This window comes from Pseudophryne corroboree, chromosome 9 (genome assembly GCF_028390025.1).
Source record: "Pseudophryne corroboree isolate aPseCor3 chromosome 9, aPseCor3.hap2, whole genome shotgun sequence".
Lineage (NCBI taxonomy): Eukaryota > Metazoa > Chordata > Amphibia > Anura > Myobatrachidae > Pseudophryne > Pseudophryne corroboree.
The window spans coordinates 343,116,885-343,136,586 of NC_086452.1; the positions used below are offsets into that span (position 1 = coordinate 343,116,885).

At 46.9% G+C, this 19,702-nt stretch overlaps 1 protein-coding gene across 5 annotated transcripts in view; it reads right to left on the bottom strand.

Moving 5' to 3' along the window:
- Positions 1-19,702, bottom strand: part of DMC1 (DNA meiotic recombinase 1) — a 465,896-nt gene that overhangs the window by 72,546 nt on the left and 373,648 nt on the right. For all 5 annotated transcript variants that reach the window (XM_063938805.1, XM_063938803.1, XM_063938804.1 and 2 more), the window contains one exon: positions 10,530-10,590. In XM_063938805.1, the coding sequence (XP_063794875.1) occupies positions 10,530-10,590 (61 nt within the window). The remainder of the gene's footprint in view (positions 1-10,529; positions 10,591-19,702) is intronic.

Sequence of the window (19,702 nt, forward strand, 5' to 3'; positions counted from 1 at the left end):
CTAAGTTGCCCTCCCACAAGTGTGTACTCCGAAAGAGTGTTTAGTGCCGCCGCTCACCTTGTCAGCAATCGGCGTACGAGGTTACATCCAGAAAATGTGGAGAAGATGATGTTCATTAAAATGAATTATAATCAATTCCTCCGTGGAGACATTGACCAGCAGCAATTGCCTCCACAAAGTACACAGGGAGCTGAGATGGTGGATTCCAGTGGGGACGAATTGATAATCTGTGAGGAGGGGGATGTACACGGTGATATATCGGAGGATGATGATGAGGTGGACATCTTGCCTCTGTAGAGCCAGTTTGTGCAAGGAGAGATTAATTGCTTCTTTTTTGGTGGGGGTCCAAACCAACCCGTCATTTCAGTCACAGTCGTGTGGCAGACCCTGTCACTGAAATGATGGGTTGGTTAAAGTGTGCATGTCCTGTTTATACAACATAAGGGTGGGTGGGAGGGCCCAAGGACAATTCCATCTTGCACCTCTTTTTTCTTTCATTTTTCTTTGCGTCATGTGCTGTTTGGGGGGTGTTTTTTGGAAGGGCCATCCTGCGTGACACTGCAGTGCCACTCCTAGATGGGCCAGGTGTTTGTGTCGGCCACTAGGGTCGCTTAGCTTACTCACACAGCTACCTCATTGCGCCTCTTTTTTTCTTTGCGTCATGTGCTGTTTGGGGAGTGTTTTTTGGAAGGGCCATCCTGCGTGACACTGCAGTGCCACTCCTAGATGGGCCAGGTGTTTGTGTCAGCCACTAGGGTCGCTTAGCTTACTCACACAGCTACCTCATTGCGCCTCTTTTTTTCTTTGCGTCATGTGCTGTTTGGGGAGTGTTTTTTGGAAGGGCCATCCTGCGTGACGCTGCAGTGCCACTCCTAGATGGGCCAGGTGTTTGTGTCGGCCACTAGGGTCGCTTAGCTTACTCACACAGCTACCTCATTGCGCCTCTTTTTTTCTTTGCGTCATGTGCTGTTTGGGGAGTGTTTTTTGGAAGGGCCATCCTGCGTGACACTGCAGTGCCACTCCTAGATGGGCCAGGTGTTTGTGTCGGCCACTTGGGTCGCTTAGCTTAGCCATCCAGCGACCTCGGTGCAAATTTTAGGACTAAAAATAATATTGTGAGGTGTGAGGTGTTCAGAATAGACTGAAAATGAGTGGAAAGTATGGTTATTGAGGTTAATAATACTTTGGGATCAAAATGACCCCCAAATTCTATGATTTAAGCTGTTTTTTAGGGTTTTTTGAAAAAAACACCCGAATCCAAAACACACCCGAATCCGACAAAAAAAATTCGGTGAGGTTTTGCCAAAACGCGTTCGAACCCAAAACACGGGCGCGGAACCGAACCCAAAACCAAAACACAAAACCCGAAAAATTTCCGGTGCTCATCACTAGCTAAAACCCAGAACAAAGGTGTGGAGTCTAACCTTTTTCACCATGGACCCCTACAAGGAGGTTTGGACTTCGCTGCGTCCGACACGCAGGTCACAGCCCTCTGTCTGAGTTCCTAAGTATGGGGCTGATATGCACTGGAGATTGGCACTGGTAAACCGCCGTGAAGCGTATGGACAGGAAGTTGTCATGCTGGGTGGAAACCGGACCGAGAACACAGAAACTGGGAACACAAAGGTGGCAGGATTCGGCGAACAGGACACAGGAGTTGCAAAGACCTGGAACAATACATGGGGTTGGCAGGACTTGCTGACATTTGCACAGGAAAGCATTAGGGGGGGGTCATTCTGACCTGATCACTCGCTGCAGTTCTTCGCAGCGCAACGATCAGGTCAGAACTGCGCATGCGCCGGCGCATGGCTGACAGCCGACGGCTGTTGCTGCCTAGCGATTGCCTCTGCCTAATTGACAGGCAGAGGCAGTCGCTGGGCGGGAGGGGGCGGCAAAGTGGCAATTGGCCGGACCGTGTGGTGGGTGGGCCACAGCAGCTGCGTGATGTCACACGCAGCCGCTGCAACCCAGGGCAGCGACGAGTAACTCCCGGCCAGCCGCAGGAGCTGCGCTGGCAGGGAGCTGCTCTTCAAGTACAAAAGCATTTCCGCCGTGCTATGCCATTGAACTTGTGTGTGTGGGGGAAGGGCCGGCCTGACATGTGGGGCAGACTTGCCTTGTGCTGGGTCCCCTTTCCCCGGCATGTCTGTGTAAGTGATCGTAGCTGTGCAAAATTTAGCACAGCTACGATCAGGTCGGAATGACCCCCTAGGTTGGAAACAGTATTCAAGTGGAAATTTAGAGGTGGGGGTATGGAAATGTGAATATAATAGCAGGGGGTCTTGAGGCTGCCCCAAGCCCAGGGAAGCTTTAGGTATTTTTAAAATACTAGATTAATTTTAGATGCTTTGTAGCAATATGTATTATATATAAAACATTATATGATGTAAGGCTATTTTCCATGTTTTCATCTTACCTCAAATTCTCAAATGTTCCTACGGTATATCTCTAATGTCTACCCTTTGGGGGTAATTCTGAGTTGATCGCAGCAGGAACTTTGGGGGTCATTCCGAGTTGTTCGCTCGTTGCCAATTCTCGCAACGGAGCGATTAAGGCGAAAATGCGCATGTATTTTAGCACAAAACTTAGTAGATTTACTCACGTCCGAACGAAGAATTTCCATCGTTGAAGTGATCGGAGTGTGATTGACAAGAAGTGGGTGTTTCTGGGCGGAAACTGACCGTTTTCTGGGAGTGTGCGGAAAAACGCAGGTGTGCCAGGATAAAACGCGGGAGTGTCTGGAGAAACGGGGGAGTGGCTGGCCGAACGCAGGGCGTGTTTGTGACGTCAAACCAGGAACGAAACGGGCTGAGCTGATCGCAGCGTAGGAGTAAGTCTCGAGCTACTCAGAAACTGCTAAGAATTTTTTATTTCTAAGATACACTCCCAGAGGGCGGCGGCCTAGCATGTGCAATGCTGCTAAAATCTGCTAGCGAGCGAACAACTCGGAATGACCCCCTTTTTAGCAGTTGGGCAAAACCATGTGCACTGCAGGGGAGGCAGATATAACATGTGCAGAGAGAGTTAGATTTGGGTGGGTTATTTTGTTTCTGTGCAGGGTAAATACTGGCTGCTTTATCGTTACACTGCAATTTAGATTGCAGATTGAACACACCACACCCAAATCTAACTCTCTCTGCACATGTTATATCTGCTCCCCCTGCAGTGGACATGGTTTTGCCCAACTGCTAACAAAATTGCTGCTGCGATCAACCCGGAATAACCACCTTTGTTTGTTCACCTCTCTGTTTTCGTCTGACTATGGTCTCCAATGTGAACAATGATGCGTCTGTGTATGCAATGAAGTGACATGCCCATAACAAAACAAGTATAATGCTTGCAGTATCATTAACAAACTTTTAAAGCCAATCACTGCGTACAGGTATACTTACAAATCGGGTTCCAAAGTTTAGATTGAAAATGGGGTGTTGGGGGGGTTTCCTATAAACCCTGATGTGGCGCACTCCTCCCCCCGATGCTTTCACTTATTTCAGATTATGCTTCGGGTGTCTCAGGAACCCAAAGCATAATCCGGGCAAAACGGGTTGCTAGAGCCACGATAACACATGAGATTCGGAATTTATCACTAAAAAAGTTGTGCCAACCATTCTTGTCGACCTTTTGTACCTCAACTTTTTCCTGTGTCAACCTTTTGTCAGAGTAGATGTAATGCATGTCGACCTTTTGTCAGTATCGACCTAATACATGTTGACTATATGGGGTCGACCGAATGATTGTCGAACTAGACATTGTAGATTTTCTATACTAATTGAGGAATAAAGAGAGATATAGCCTTAAAGCGCTCCTATAGAAACCCAGGTTTACAAACACACACCCAGTGGGTAAATAAAATTAATTGATCACATACACCGGTATTTCAAAGGATAAGTGAGGATCCAACGTTGGTTAGACGCAGGTGGTTCTAATTCTCATAAATATAAGACAAAAAGAAAGTGCAATAGTGCAATTAACCTTTAAAAGGTGCTTGAATTTATTTTAATATTGCACTTACACCCAGCAGATGAAATCAGTAGCTTTAGAATAAATCCTCATTGGCAATACAGCAACAAAGGACTGGATGATAACAATCCTTTTAGTGTCCAGCGCCGATATCACATGCAGCTAAACCTCATAAAAGATAGATAGCACGAAAAAGTGCAATAGTGCAATTATCCTTTTTTTTAAAACAAAGATTTATTTTTTAAAACATTGCACTTACATCAAAATAGATGAAAAAAGGCATATACATGAATCCCCAATGAGAAGTACAGCCACAGGAGGCGAGGTCTGGAAAGGGCCAGATGGTTCACCCACGGGTAATGGCTCCGGAAACCAGAATCCCACACAGTTCCTCAGCGTCCAATGCAGATAGTAATGCTCAAACGGGGTCACAGGTAAAACGGTAGAGTATACGCTTAACGCGTTTCGAACTTAAATGGTTCTTCTTCAGAAGCGTGTAGTGCTCTCCCCTCCGTCTCCCTAAATACCCTAACTAATACACAAAGCAGCTGTTCTAAATCACCGCTAATCGGCGTGCAGTCCCGGCCGCGCAAGACCGGAAACAAGATGGCCGTGCGTTCCACCGCGACCGATTTGCGTTCCAGCTCTTTCAGGAAGTCCGATCCCGGTAGTTACAATGTTGATGTGTTCCACTTTATAGAAAATCCTCCGAGTTAAGCTGTTAAACATTCCGATTGCAAGTGTCCCTCCATTATTTAAATACATAAATAAATTTATATTAGTTAGGGTATTTAGGGAGACGGAGGGGAGAGCACTACACGCTTCTGAAGAAGAACCATTTAAGTTCTAAACGAGTTAAGCGTATACTCTCACGTTTTACCTGTGACCCCGTTTGAGCATTACTATCTGCATTGGACGCTGAGGAACTGTGTGGGATTCTGGTTTCCGGAGCCATTACCCGTGGGTGAACCATCTGGCCCTTTCCAGACCTCGCCTCCTGTGGCTGTACTTCTCATTGGGGATTCATGTATATGCCTTTTTTCATCTATTTTGATGTAAGTGCAATGTTTTAAAAAATAAATCTTTGTTTTAAAAAAAAGGATAATTGCACTATTGCACTTTTTCGTGCTATCTATCTTTTATGAGGTTTAGCTGCATGTGATATCGGCGCTGGACACTAAAAGGATTGTTATCATCCAGTCCTTTGTTGCTGTATTGCCAATGAGGATTTATCCTAATACTACTGATTTCATCTGCTGGGTGTAAGTGCAATATTAAAATAAATTCAAGCACCTTTTAAAGGTTAATTGCACTATTGCACTTTCTTTTTGTCTTATATTTATGAGAATTAGAACCACCTGCGTCTAACCAACGTTGGATCCTCACTTATCCTTTGAAATACCGGTGTATGTGATCAATTAATTTTTATTTACCCACTGGGTGTGTGTTTGTAAACCTGGGTTTCTATAGGAGCGCTTTAAGGCTATATCTCTCTTTATTCCTCAATTCGTGCATTTTAAGTGTAAAGGGATGTACACTTTGAGATATAATTTTTAGCTGCACCTGTGAACTAATTTGCGCATGTTTTTAAACTACTTTCCTATTTTTAGATTTTCTATACTATAATAAAACTGTAAGGATTGTGTTTGTACATAGCAATTTTTATTGAGAAATATACTTCTAGAGACTGTTTATGAACTATGGAGATGGAAGAAAAAATTCAGAATTTTTGTCTCTGCCTGTCTGTCTGTTCGTACTGGCATCATGCAAACTACTGGAAGAATTTGTATTGTGTGTTCACTATTGTATAGCTTAGTGACCCAGAAAAAAACTGAGGTATGTATGATCCCTATGTGACATCAGGGAGAGGAACAATAAAGGAAACGCCAGATGCTTGACACTCAGCCCACTGAAAGTTGGTGTTCCGAACATGCATCTGTGGAACTTGGCTCCGCCAAGTTATGCAAGGGAATACGACTTAGGACCGGATTCAGGTTGAGTCGCATATGCAATAGATTTATGGATCAGTTCCTCAGCAGTCGATGGGAAATCATACAGTTAAATAATTCAGCAATACATGGTATACATATACTGTATTGCAATTGTTAAGACTTAGAGGTATATGTTCTAAATTGTGGGATTTCATAATCTATAATTTTTATCAGTTTTACCTTCTGTATGTAAAAAATCAATAATAGTAAATACACAATCAGGCAGCATGGCCTGGTAGACATCGGAGGTGGACGTGTTTCACGGGAGTTCCTGGCTGGGGTCCCTGTGTTCTGCGTTGGCTCCTACACGTCACCTGGAGGGTTGCCTGCTACCCCTGCCTGGCCCTGCTAGCCTTACAGAGTTCTGGCTGGTTCCATGCTCCGGTTCATGGGGCTCCCCCACATCCCTGTACACCCGGTCAAAGCCAGGACCTAGATTTGTGGCCAGGCCCAACTGGAAGTACCACAACCGTGAGCAGGCCGACGGTGATTGTGCAGCTGCCAGCATTCTACTGTGCCCCTCTGCTGCTGCTGGTCATCGGTCCACTGCCCTGGTTCTCTCTCTCTCTCTGCCACCTGCTCCCTCCTGGACAGACACCTCAGCAAGACTTTGTGTCCCCGCTCCTGGAAGTGGTGGGGTGCCCAGCTGCATTACCCCTGTAAGGAGTCCTGCTGCTTGTGTACACTCATGTGATGCCCTGGCTGAGTACTATTACTGTTTGTCATTGTAATAAATGTGCACATGTGGATGCTCCTGCACCTTACCATTACTAGAGCCTAACCATCCACGTTTGATGTTGTTGGTAACTGACCCCTGCAAACACTCAGCTCTGCAATGTACTTTTAAGCGGGTGCCTTAAATTCTGTTGCTGTACTTTAGTGACTTCCTGTGGTGATTTCTGAGACTGCTTCTGCTATTCACTAGCCCCTCCCTACTGATTATTTGTAGTGCATCTCACTGAGGGTCTGAAGCTTTTTTATTTTGTCCACGACTGTTCCCACACAACGTCACTCTCCTTATCTGTTGCACATTACTACGTGGCCTGTTGTGAAGAGGATGTTTGTTTCATCTGAAACGGGCCTCTCCATCTGATGATGCCAGCCTAGCCATTTATTGAGAAATATGGGCCAACAGCAACCTGGACCGCATTATACTCTGCTCCCTTATCTCTTCGGTGCATTCCCTTTTTTTTACATCTCTACAGCCTGATCCCAGCTTGTCTCATGGTGCGAGGAAAGAAAAGTCCTCCAAAAGACAGAAGGGGGTCTCAGGGGAGGATTGCAGCCCACTCCAAAGATACTCCATCTTCTTCGAATAGGCTGCATTTTCTGCTACAATCAGGAACAGTCCCTGTGGCTGCGTCTTCTGCCCCAACTACGTCCAAACTCTCCCTGTCTTCTGATTCACACTCGCGAATGGAGGACCTACCACCAAGTCCAGACCCTATGTCTGAGGTAAATGGCATCTCACAGATTCTGCAACTCCTGCCCTCTATGCCTACTACACAGAACTTTGGATCATTGGAACGGAGCCTTCGTGATACTATTTGCTTGGAACTAGATTCGGTTCAATTGGAGGTTTCTCAGCTGGGCACTCAACTGACCTCTCTGGAAAACTTTACTACGAACTCTGCTGCTGCCCATAATGCCTTACGGGCGGCTGTGATCCGTCAGGCTGCAGAGTTCCAACAATTTCAGGGGTGTCTAGATGATTTGGATAATAGGGGCTTGAGAAACAATTTTCAGGGTCCGAGGTAAGGATGGACATCGGAAGCCAGAGCCGGCCCTAGGAATAGACAAACTAGGCAAATGCCTAGGGGCACAAGCAGCTTCTGCTGATTAAAATGATATGAGGCATGCCTATATACTGTGTGTGACTGTGGCTGTATCTGCATATGAAATGCTACGTTACAGTGTATTCCTGGAAATCACTGTAATGTAGCATTTCATATGCAGCTATAGCCACAGTCGCACACAGAATATAGGCATTCTGCATATCACTTTAATCAGCAGAAGCTGCTTTTGCATCCTAATCACATTGTCACACACCATAGGCGGCGTTCACCGCGCTTACCCCTGCGTGCCTGCTGGTTTGTGTTGCGGCCTCCGCCTTCGGTGGTCCAAGGGCTCCGGCGTCTGGCTGGCGCGGTTCCCCGGGGCAGGGGCGCCGCCATGACACCCGGCATCACGTGGGCGGGGAGCAGGTGACATCATCAGACTGTTCCGCCAATCCAGCGGAGGCGGGAGATTCAAAGGCAGACGCCAGGCAGAGCCTCGGCGCCTGAGTATCGTCTTTTCCCCTGAAGTGGATGCCAGTGCTCCTGTTCTCTGCGGATCTCTCTGCAGCATACCCCAGTGTCTCCGGCATTTCCAGGTGTCAGTTGTTGCACAGCTTCCAGCGTTCCCAGCCGCTGCTGGGTTCCACTGCGCTCCGGTCACCAGTGCTTCTTGGAGTCAGCGTGGGCTGCAGGCTAAACGTCGCTCTCAAGTTATACAAGTCCTCAGTGTCTTTAACCCTCGCTCTCGGGTTATACAAGTCCTCAGTGTCTTTGACCCTCGCTCTCAAGTTATACAAATCATCAGTGTCTTTAACCACCGCTCTCAAGTTCTTCAAATCATCAGTGTCTTTAATCACCGCTCTCAAGTTCTTCAAATCATCAGTGTCTTTAACCACCGCTCTCAAGTTCTTCAAATCATCAGAGTCTTAACCACCGCTCTCAAGTTCTTCAAATGATCAGTGTCTTTTAACCACCGCTCTCAAGTTCTTCAGTCACCAGTATCTTTTACCATCACTCACAAGTACTTCCTGGACATTTCTCCATACGCTCCTTCTCTGTTATGTGACATTGTGTTGTCCTTTTCCTGCAATAAAGTTCTTCAATAATTTCATCAAGCCTTACTGTCAGAGTCCTGTATGAGGAAGACCTATATCAGGCCATCTCTGTTCCGACCCAACTGTGGTTCCTCTTCCCTACCATCGGAAGAACCCCCGAGTTCACAACACCCCCAACCTAGGTCAGTGACACACATATGAATGCAAATATAATGCATCTCCTGCTGTATGGAGTATTGCGGCAAGATGTAAAAGGACCCAGCTGTATCCAAGCAGAGGCAGAGGTCACAGTGTTAGCGGCTGTGTGGGTGCTGTTTGCGGGTGGGTTGGTTGTGTAATAGTATTTGGCAGTATAAATGCATTAATAATGTGCGGCATATGTGTAAGGGGCACTATGTGTGTCATTATGTGCATAAGGGCATTAATAATGTGCAGCATATGTATAAGGTGTCACAATCCTGACTAAAATCATATCATTTGGTGACTTACCTCTGCCATCTGTCCTGTATCCTGTGTGTTTTCTGCTGGCTGGGATAAACAGCTCACCAGTACCATGTATCATGTGTTCCCTGAGAGCTGAGTTCTCTATCTGGAAAGTGAGAGTTGTTAACGAGCAGCACTTGTGTTGATTAACCTTCATTTGAATGCTGATTTCAGCAAGTCTCTTCATGCTGTCCTATACTTCACCAGATACACCTCCCAGTGCTCTCAGGGCCTACTGTCATTACTGTCTGTCTATGCACACAGCAGATGTCTTCTAACACTGGCAAAGATGTTCCCTGGCTTGCCTGAAACATGTTGGCGTCATAATACAGAGGTTGGCTCCTCACTTCATATTTGGTGGGACTGTCGTCTCCTGCGGCCTTTTTGGGAACAAGTGATGTCCATTTCTAGGATGCTAACAGATGTCGAATTCCCTTCCACTCCATCTTTCTGGCTTATTAATTAATACTTCGGCTCTCTGACCGCTTAGAAGAAATCTTTATTGAAATTCCTCTATAGTGCTGCGAAGTCCATGATACCAGTTCGCTGGTGGCCTACCAATGGAGGATATTCGAGTGACTCCGAAGCGGTACTGAGATTTCACGGCCACCTGGCACCGCTGGCTGGAATTTACATCCTCACAAACTTACCTTAAAATTGTTTCATGACCTTGGGTTGCCATCTCATAGTTTTATACTCAGCCATGTGGTAGGATGATATGCTAATAGCAATCCTTTCCATATGTACTATGGGGCCTCCAACTCTTCCAACCTGTCACCCTTTTTACTCCCATTTGACCCAGCCCCCCCCCCCCCCATCCCTTTTAGCTACTATCTTCTGTTGTGTTGTCACTGTTTCTGTTGACTTGTCTTCTGTGTTTTATTTTCATATTTTGATTGAATTGTCATGGGTACTGTTTCAGATGCTTGATACATTTTATGCATCATTTTCTGCTGGGTCCATATCATTTATAGTTTTTACACTGTAACTGTTGTCCTTTTTGTTTTTGTTTGACCAATGTGTCTGTTTTGTGTCTTTGTTTTTGAAAAGAATAAACATATATTGGAAAAAAATGCACAGTCTTGAGTTTTGAATAACTACTGCTTAGGAAATGTATGCCTTAGACAGCAAATATTATGTAAAGAAAAATGCACTCTGTCCCTCCCCAATGAAAACAACCCTCCCAAATAGTTTCACATAGTTCCTCATATTAAATAGTTTGGTAAACTTCTTTACTTAGGTGATTGATCAGTATAACTTACGTCATTGTTGCTCCTGGATCAGCAGTCATTTGATTTGTGATAAATACAGCAACATTATATTCTAAAGTTGAAAGAAAGCAAAATGTTGCTTTTTTCTAATAAATCTCCAACAAACCAAGTAACTTAAGGAGCCTATACCTCAGCAATCACAAAATAAAATAAAAAATCACAGATTCTGTTCGTCCCATTCCCCCAACCTCAATTCTCCAATCCACAAGCATGCACCCATACACTAAAAATATTTAAGTTATTTTATAGTTATTTGCAGATAATTTTCGAGATCAGATCTGTAAATCATGAAAGTGCCCATTTTAATAGTAAAATAGTAGTAAAGGCCTGCAAAACGGCTGATTGTTACCATACACTAGCAAAATTGGCCGTTGAAATGCAACATGTTGGACAACCTGATTTCCTGATTCTGATCACATTTTGGTCATAATCAGTATTTGGCCAACCCTATACATGCTTCTTCTTTTTTTTTTTACACAATCATCTGCAAAATGCATAATTGTTGCCAAATGATTGCTGATGTATAGGTCCAATTACACATGAGCTCTGTAGTTATGTTTTGAGGTGTTGGGAGGAAGCACGTGTTATAATGTATGGCAACTGTGCGCCTTTAAAATAATGTTATTTTGGTTGCATGCTAGTGATACAAACTTAACTTTGCTTGCATGATTAATAATAAGATTTTACTTACCGATAAATCTATTTCTCGTAGTCCGTAGTGGATGCTGGGGACTCCGTCAGGACCATGGGGATTAGCGGCTCCGCAGGAGACAGGGCACAAAACTAAAGCTTTAGGATCAGGTGGTGTGTACTGGCTCCTCCCCCTATGACCCCCCTCCAAGCCTCAGTTAGGATACTGTGCCCGGACGAGCGTACACAATAAGGAAGGATATTGAATCCCGGGTAAGACTCATACCAGCCACACCAATCACACCGTATAACTTGTGATCTAAACCCAGTTAACAGTATGACAAACGTAGGAGCCTCTGAACAGACGGCTCACAACAATAACAACCCGATTTTTTTGTAACAATAACTATGTACAAGTATTGCAGACAATCCGCACTTGGGATGGGCGCCCAGCATCCACTACGGACTACGAGAAATAGATTTATCGGTAAGTAAAATCTTATTTTCTCTGACGTCCTAAGTGGATGCTGGGGACTCCGTCAGGACCATGGGGATTATACCAAAGCTCCCAAACGGGCGGGAGAGTGCGGATGACTCTGCAGCACCGAGTGAGAGAACTCCAGGTCCTCCTCAGCCAGGGTGTGCCCCTGACCAAGTAGCAGCTCGGCAAAGTTGTAAAGCCGAGACCCCTCGGGCAGTCGCCCAAGATGAGCCCACCTTCCTTGTGGAATGGGCATTTATATATTTTTGCTGTGGCAGTCCTGCCACAGAATGTGCAAGCTGAATTGTACTACACATTCAACTAGCAATCGTCTGCTTAGAAGCAAGAGCACCCAGTTTTTTGGGTGCATACAGGATAACAGCAAGTCAGTTTTCCTGACTCCAGCCGTCCTGGAAATCTATATTTTCAGGGCCCTGACAGCATCTAGCAACTTGGAGTCCTCCAAGTCTCTAGTAGCCGCAGGTACCACAATAAGCTGGTTCAGATGAAACGCTGACACCACCTTAGGGAGAAACTGGGGACGAGTCCGCAGCTCTGCCCTGTCCGAATGGACAATCAGATATGGGCTTTTGTGAGACAAAGCCGCCAATTCTGACACTCGCCTGGCCGAGGCCAGGGCCAACATCATGGTCACTTTCCATGTGAGATATTTCAAATCCACAGATTTGAGCGGTTTAAACCAACGTGATTTGAGGAATCCCAGGACTACGTTGAGATCCCACAGTGCCACTGGAGGCACAAAAGGGGGTTGTATATGCAGTGCTCCCTTGTCAAATTTCTGGACTTCAGGAACTGAAGCCAATTCTTTCTGGAAGAAAATCGACAGGGCCGAAATTTGAACCTTAATGGACCCCAATTTGAGGCCCATAGACACTCCTGTTTGCAGGAAATGCAGGAATCGACCGAGTTGAAATTTCTTCGTGGGGCCTTCCTGGCCTCACACCACGCAACATATTTTCGCCACATGTGGTGATAATGTTGTGCGGTCACCTCCTTCCTGGCTTTGACCAGGGTAGGAATGACCTCTTCCGGAATGCCTTTTTTTTTTCCCTTTAGGATCCGGCGTTCAACCGCCATGCCGTCAAACGCACCCGCGGTAAGTCTTGGAACAGACATGGTACTTGCTGAAGCAAGTCCCTTCTTATCGGCAGAGGCCCTGAGTCCTCTGTGAGCATCTCATGAAGTTCCGGGTACCAAGTCCTTCTTGGCCCATCCGGAGCCACGAGTATAGTTCTTACTCCTCTACGTCTTATAATTCTCAGTACCTTTGGTATGAGAAGCAGAGGAGGGAACACATACACCGACTGGTACACCCATGGTGTTACCAGAACGTCCACAGCTATTTCCTGAGGGTCTCTTGACCTGGCGCAATACCTGTCCAGTTTTTTGTTCAGGCGAGACGCCATCATGTCCACCTTTGGTCTTTCCCAACGGTGCACAATCATGTGGAAACAACTTCTCGATGAAGTCCCCACTCTCCTGGGTGGAGGTCGTGCTGAGGAAGTCTGCTTCCCAGTTGTCCACTCCCGGAATGAAAACTGCTGACAGTGCTATCACATGATTTTCCGCCCAGCGAAGAATCCTTGCAGTTTCTGCCATTGTCCTCCTGCTTCTTGTGCCGCCCTGTCTGTTTACGTGGGCGACTGCCGTGATGTTGTCCCACTGGATCAATACCGGCTGACCTTGAAGCAGAGGTCTTGCTAAGCTTAGAGCATTGTAAATTGCTCTTAGCTCCAGTATATTTATGCGGAGAGAAGTCCCCAGACTTGATCACACTCCCTGGAAATTTTTTCCCTGTGTGACTGCTCCCCAGCCTTTCAAGCTGGAATCCGTGGTCACCAGGACCCAGTCCTGAATGCATAACTGTGGCACTTTAGTAGATGAGCACTCTGCAGCCACCACAGAAGAGACACCCTTGTCCTTGGAGACAGGGTTATCCGCTGATGCATCTGAAGATGCGATCCGGACCATTTGTCCAGCAGATCCCACTGAAAAGTTCTTGCGTGAAATCTGCCGAATGGAATCGCTTCGTAAGAAGCCACCATTTTTCCCAGGACCCTTGTGCAATGATGCACTGACACTTTTCCTGGTTTTTGGAGGTTCCTGACTAGCTCGGATAACTCCCTGGCTTTCTCCTCCGGGAGAAACACCTTTTTCTGGACTGTGTCCAGAATCATCCCTAGGGACAGCAGACGTGTCGTCGGAGACAGCTGCGATTTTGGAATATTTAGAATCCACCCGTGCTGTCGTAGAACTACTTGAGATAGTGCTACTCCGACCTCCAACTGTTCTCTGGACCTTGCCCTTATCAGGAGATCGTCCAAGTAAGGGATAATTAAGACGCCTTATCTTTGAAGAAAAATCATCATTTCGGCCATTACCTTGGTAAAGACCCGGGGTGCCGTGGACAATCCAAACGGCAGCGTCTGAAACTGATAGTGACAATTTTGTACCACGAACCTGAGGTACCCTTTGTGAGAAGGGCAAATTTGGACATGGAGGTAAGCATCCTTGATGTCCAGGGACACCATATAGTCCCCTTCTTCCTGGTTCGCTATCACTGCTCTGAGTGACTCCATTTAGAATAGGTCTCACCGAGCCGTCTGGCTTCAGTACCACAATATAGTGTGGAATAATACCCCTTTACTTGTTGTAGGAGGGGTACTTTGATTATCACCTGCTGGGAATACAGCTTGTGAATTGTTTCCAATACTGCCTCCCTGTCGGAGGTAGACGTTGGTAAAGCAAACTTCAGGAACCTGCGAGGGGGAGACGTCTCGAATTTCCAATCTGTACCCCTGGGATACTACTTGTAGGATCCAGGGGTCCACTTGCGAGTGAGCCCACTGCGTGCTGAAACTCTTGAGACGACCCCCCACCGCACCTGTTTGTACGGCCCCAGCGTCATGCTGAGGACTTGGCAGAAGCGGTGGAAGGCTTCTGTTCCTGGGAATGGGCTGCCTGCTGCAGTCTTCTTCCCTTACCTCTATCCCTGAGCAGATATTATGGGGACGAAAGGACTGAGGCTGAAAAGACTATGTCTTTTTCTGCTGAGATGTGACTTGGGGTAAAAAAGGTGGATTTTCTAGCTGTTGCCGTGGCCACCAGGTCCGATGGACCGACCCCAAATAACTCCTCCCTTTTATACGGCAATACTTCCATGTGCCGTTTGGAATCTGCATCACCTGACCACTGTCGTGTCCAGAAACATCGTCTGGCAGATATGGACATCGCACTTACTCTTGATGCCAGAGTTTCGCATATATAGAAATGCATCTTTTAAATGCTCTATAGTCAATAAAATACTGTCCCTGTCAAGGGTATCAATATTTCCAGTCAGGGAATCCGACCAAGCCACCCCAGCGCTGCCCATCCAGGCTGAGGCGATCGCTGGTCGCAGTATAACACCAGTATGTGTGTATATACTTTTTAGGATATTTTCCAACCTCCTATCAGTTGGCTCCTTGAGGGCGTCCGTATCTGGAGACGGTAACGCCACTTGTTTTTATAAGCGTGTGAGCGCCTTATCCACCCTAAGGTGTGTTTCCCAACGCGCCATAACTTCTGGCGGGAAAAGGTATACCGCCAATAATTTTCTATCGGGGGAAACCCACGCATCATCACACACTTCATTTAATTTATCTGATTCAGGAAAAACCACATGTAGTTTTTTCACACTCCACATAATACCCTTTTTTGTGGTACTTGTAGTATCAGAAATATGTAACATCTCCTTCATTGCCCTTAACAAGTAACGTGTGGCCCTAAAGGAAAATACGTTTGTTTCTTCACCGTCGACACTGGAGTCAGTGTCCGTGTCTGTGTCGACCGACTGAGGTAAAAATAAGAATTTACTTACCGATAATTCTATTTCTCGTAGTCCGTAGTGGATGCTGGGGACTCCGTCAGGACCATGGGGAATAGCGGCTCCGCAGGAGACAGGGCACAAAAATAAAGCTTTAGGATCAGGTGGTGTGTACTGGCTCCTCCCCCTATGACCCTCCTCCAAGCCTCAGTTAGGATACTGTGCCCGGACGAGCGTACACAATAAGGAAGGATATTGAACCCCGGGTAAGACTCATACCAGCCACACCAATCACACCGTATAACTTGTGATCTGAACCCAGTTAACAGTATGACAAACGTAGGAGCCTCTGAACAGACGGCTCACAACAAATAACAACCCGATTTTTTTGTAACAATAACTATGTACAAGTATTGCAGACAATCCGCACTTGGGATGGGCGCCCAGCATCCACTACGGACTACGAGAAATAGAATTATCGGTAAGTAAATTCTTATTTTCTCTAACGTCCTAAGTGGATGCTGGGGACTCCGTCAGGACCATGGGGATTATACCAAAGCTCCCAAACGGGCGGGAGAGTGCGGATGACTCTGCAGCACCGAATGAGAGAACTCAAGGTCCTCCTCAGCCAGGGTATCAAATTTGTAGAATTTTGCAAACGTATTTGCCCCTGACCAAGTAGCAGCTCGGCAGAGTTGTAATGCCGAGACTCCCCGGGCAGCCGCCCAGGATGAGCCCACTTTCCTTGTGGAATGGGCCTTGACAGATTTAGGTTGTGGCAAGCCTGCCACAGAATGTGCAAGTTGAATTGTGCTACAAATCCAACGAGCAATCGTCTGCTTAGAAGCAGGAGCACCCATCTTGTTGGGTGCATACAATATAAGCAGTGAGTCAGACTTTCTGACTCCCGCCGTTCTTGAAATATATATTTTCAATGCCCGGACCACGTCCAACAACTTGGAATCCTCCAACTCGTTAGTAGCCGCAGGCACCACAATAGGCTGGTTCAGGTGAAACGCTGACACCACCTTAGGCAGAAAATGAGGACGCGTCCGCAGTTCTGCCCTGTCCGTATGGAAAATCAGATATGGGCTCTTATATGATAAAGCCGCCAATTCTGATACTCTCCTGGCTGAAGCCAGGGCCAGTAGCATGGTTACTTTCCATGTGAGATACTTCAGCTCCACCGATTTGAGCGGCTCAAACCAATGGGATTTGAGAAAATCCAAGACTACATTAAGATCCCACGGTGCCACTGGGGGCACAACCGGGGGCTGTATATGTAGTACTCCTTTTACAAAAGTCTGGACTTCAGGAACTGAAGCCAATTCTTTCTGGAAGAAAATCGACAGGGCCGAAATTTGAACCTTAATGGACCCCAATTTGAGGCCCATAGACAATCCTGTTTGCAGGAAATGTAGGAATCGACCCAGTTGAAATTCCTCCGTGGGGGCCTTCCAGGCTCACACCACGCAACATGTTTTCTCTAAATGCGGTGATAATGTTGTGCAGTCACCTCCTTCCTGGCTTTTACCAGTGTAGGAATGACCTCTTCCGGAATGCCTTTTTCCTTTAGAATTCGGCGTTCAACCGCCATGCCGTCAAACGCAGCCGCGGTAAGTCTTGGAATAGACACGGTCCCTGCTGAAGCAGGTCCTCTTAGAGGTAGAGGCCACGGATCCTCCGTGAGCATCTCTTGAAGTTCCGGGTACCAAGTTCTTCTTGGCCAATCCGGAGCCACTAGTATCGTTCTTACTCCCTTCTGCCGTATAATTCTCAGTACTTTTGGTATGAGAGGCAGAGGAGGGAACACATACACTGACTGGAACACCCACGGTGTTACCAGAGCGTCCACAGCTATTGCCTGAGGATCTCTTGACCTGGCGCAATACCTGTCCAGTTTTTTGTTGAGGCGGGACGCCATCATATCCACCATTGGTTTTTCCCAACGGTTCACAATCATGTGGAAGACTTCTGGATGAAGTCCCCACTCTCCCGGTTGTAGATCGTGTCTGCTGAGGAAGTCTGCTTCCCAGTTGTCCACTCCCGGAATGAATACTGCTGACAGTGCTATCACATGATCTTCCGCCCAGCGAAGAATCCTTGCAGCTTCTGCCATTGCTGTCCTGCTTCTTGTGCCGCCCTGTCTGTTTACGTGGGCGACTGCCGTGATGTTGTCCGACTGGATCAACACCGGCTGACCCTGAAGCAGGGGTTTTGCCAGACTTAGAGCATTGTAAATCGCTCTTAGCTCCAGTATATTTATGTGAAGAGACATCTCCAGGCTTGACCATACTCCCTGGAAGTTTCTTCCTTGTGTGACCGCTCCCCAGCCTCTCAGACTGGCATCCGTGGTCACCAGGACCCAGTCCTGTATGCCGAATCTGCGGCCCTCTAACAGATGAGCACTCTGCAACCACCACAGAAGAGACACCCTTGTCCGTGGCGATAAGGTTATCCGCTGATGCATCTGCAGATGCGATCCGGACCATTTGTCCAGCAGATCCCACTGAAAAGTTTGTGCGTGGAATCTGCCGAATGGAATCGCTTCGTAAGAAACCACCATCTTTCCCAGGACTCTTGTGCATTGATGTACAGACACTGTCCCTGGTTTTAGGAGGTTCCTGACAAGTTCGGATAACTCCCTGGCTTTCTCCTCCGGAAGAAACACCTTTTTCTGAACCGTGTCCAGAATCATTCCCAGGAACAGCAGACGTGTTGTCGGGGTCAACTGAGATTTTGGAAAATTCAGAATCCACCCGTGTTGTTGCAGCACTACTTGGGTTAGTGCTACTCCGTCCTCCAGCTGTTCTCTGGACCTTGCCCTTATCAGGAGATCGTCCAAGTAAGGGATAATTAACACGCCTCTTCTTCGCAGAAGAATCATCATTTCGGCCATTACCCTTGATGTGAAGGGCAAATTGGGACATGCAGGTAAGCATCCTTTATGTCCAGGGACACCATAAAGTCCCCTTCTTCCAGATTCGCTATCACTGCTCTGAGTGACTCCATCTTGAACTTGAATTTTTGTATGTACAGGTTCAAAGATTTCAGATTTAGAATAGGTCTTACCGAGCCGTCCGGCTTCGGTACCACAAATAGCGTGGAGTAATACCCCTTTCCCTGTTGTAGGAGGGGTACCTTGACTATCACCTGCTGAGCAAACAGCTTGTGAATGGCTTCCAATACCGTCGCCCTGTCTGAGGGAGACGTTGGCAAAGCAGACTTTAGGAACCGGCGAGGGGGAGACTTCTCGAATTCCAACCTGTAACCCTGAGATACTACCTGCAGAATCCAGGGGTCCACCTGTGAGCAAGCCCACTGTGCGCTGAAATTCTTGAGTCGACCCCCCACCGTTCCTGAGTCCGCTTGTAAGGCCCCAGCGTCATGCTGAGGGCTTTGCAGAACCCTGGGAGGGCTTCTGTTCCTGGGCAGGGGCTGCTTTCTTATAGGACCGAAAGGACTGCGGCTGAAAAGACGGTGTCTTTTTCTGTTGGGAGGGGGTCTGAGGTAAAAAGGTGGATTTTCCGACAGTTGCCGTGGCCACCAGATCCGATAGACCGACGCCAAATAACTCCTCCCCTTTATACGGCAATACTTCCATATGTCGTTTGGAATCCGCATCACCTGACCACTGTCGCGTCCATAAACTCCTTCTGGCAGATATGGACATCGCATTTACTCTCGATGCCAGAGTGCAAATATCTCTCTGCGCATCTCGCATATAAAGGAAAGCATCCTTTAATTGCTCTATAGTCAATAAAATACTGTCCCTATCCAGGGTATCAATATTTTCAGTCAGGGAATCCAACCAGACGACCCCAGCACTGCACATCCAGGCTGAGGCGATGGCCGGTCGCAGTATAACACCAGTATGTGTGTATATACTTTTTAGGGTAGTTTCCAGTCTCCTATCTGCTGGATCCTTGAGGGCGGCCGTATCCGGAGACGGTAACGCCACTTGTTTTGATAAGCGTGTGAGCGCCTTATCCACCCTAGGGGGTGTTTCCCAGCGCGCCCTAACCTCTGGCGGGAAAGGGTATAATGCTAATAACTTTTTTGAAATTAGCATTTTTCTATCTGGGTTAAACCACGCTTCATCACATACATCATTTAATTCCTCTGATTCAGGAAAAACTACAGGTAGTTTTTTCACCCCCCACATAATACCCCTTTTTGTGGTACTTGCAGCATCAGAGATATGCAAAGCCTCCTTCATTGCCGTGA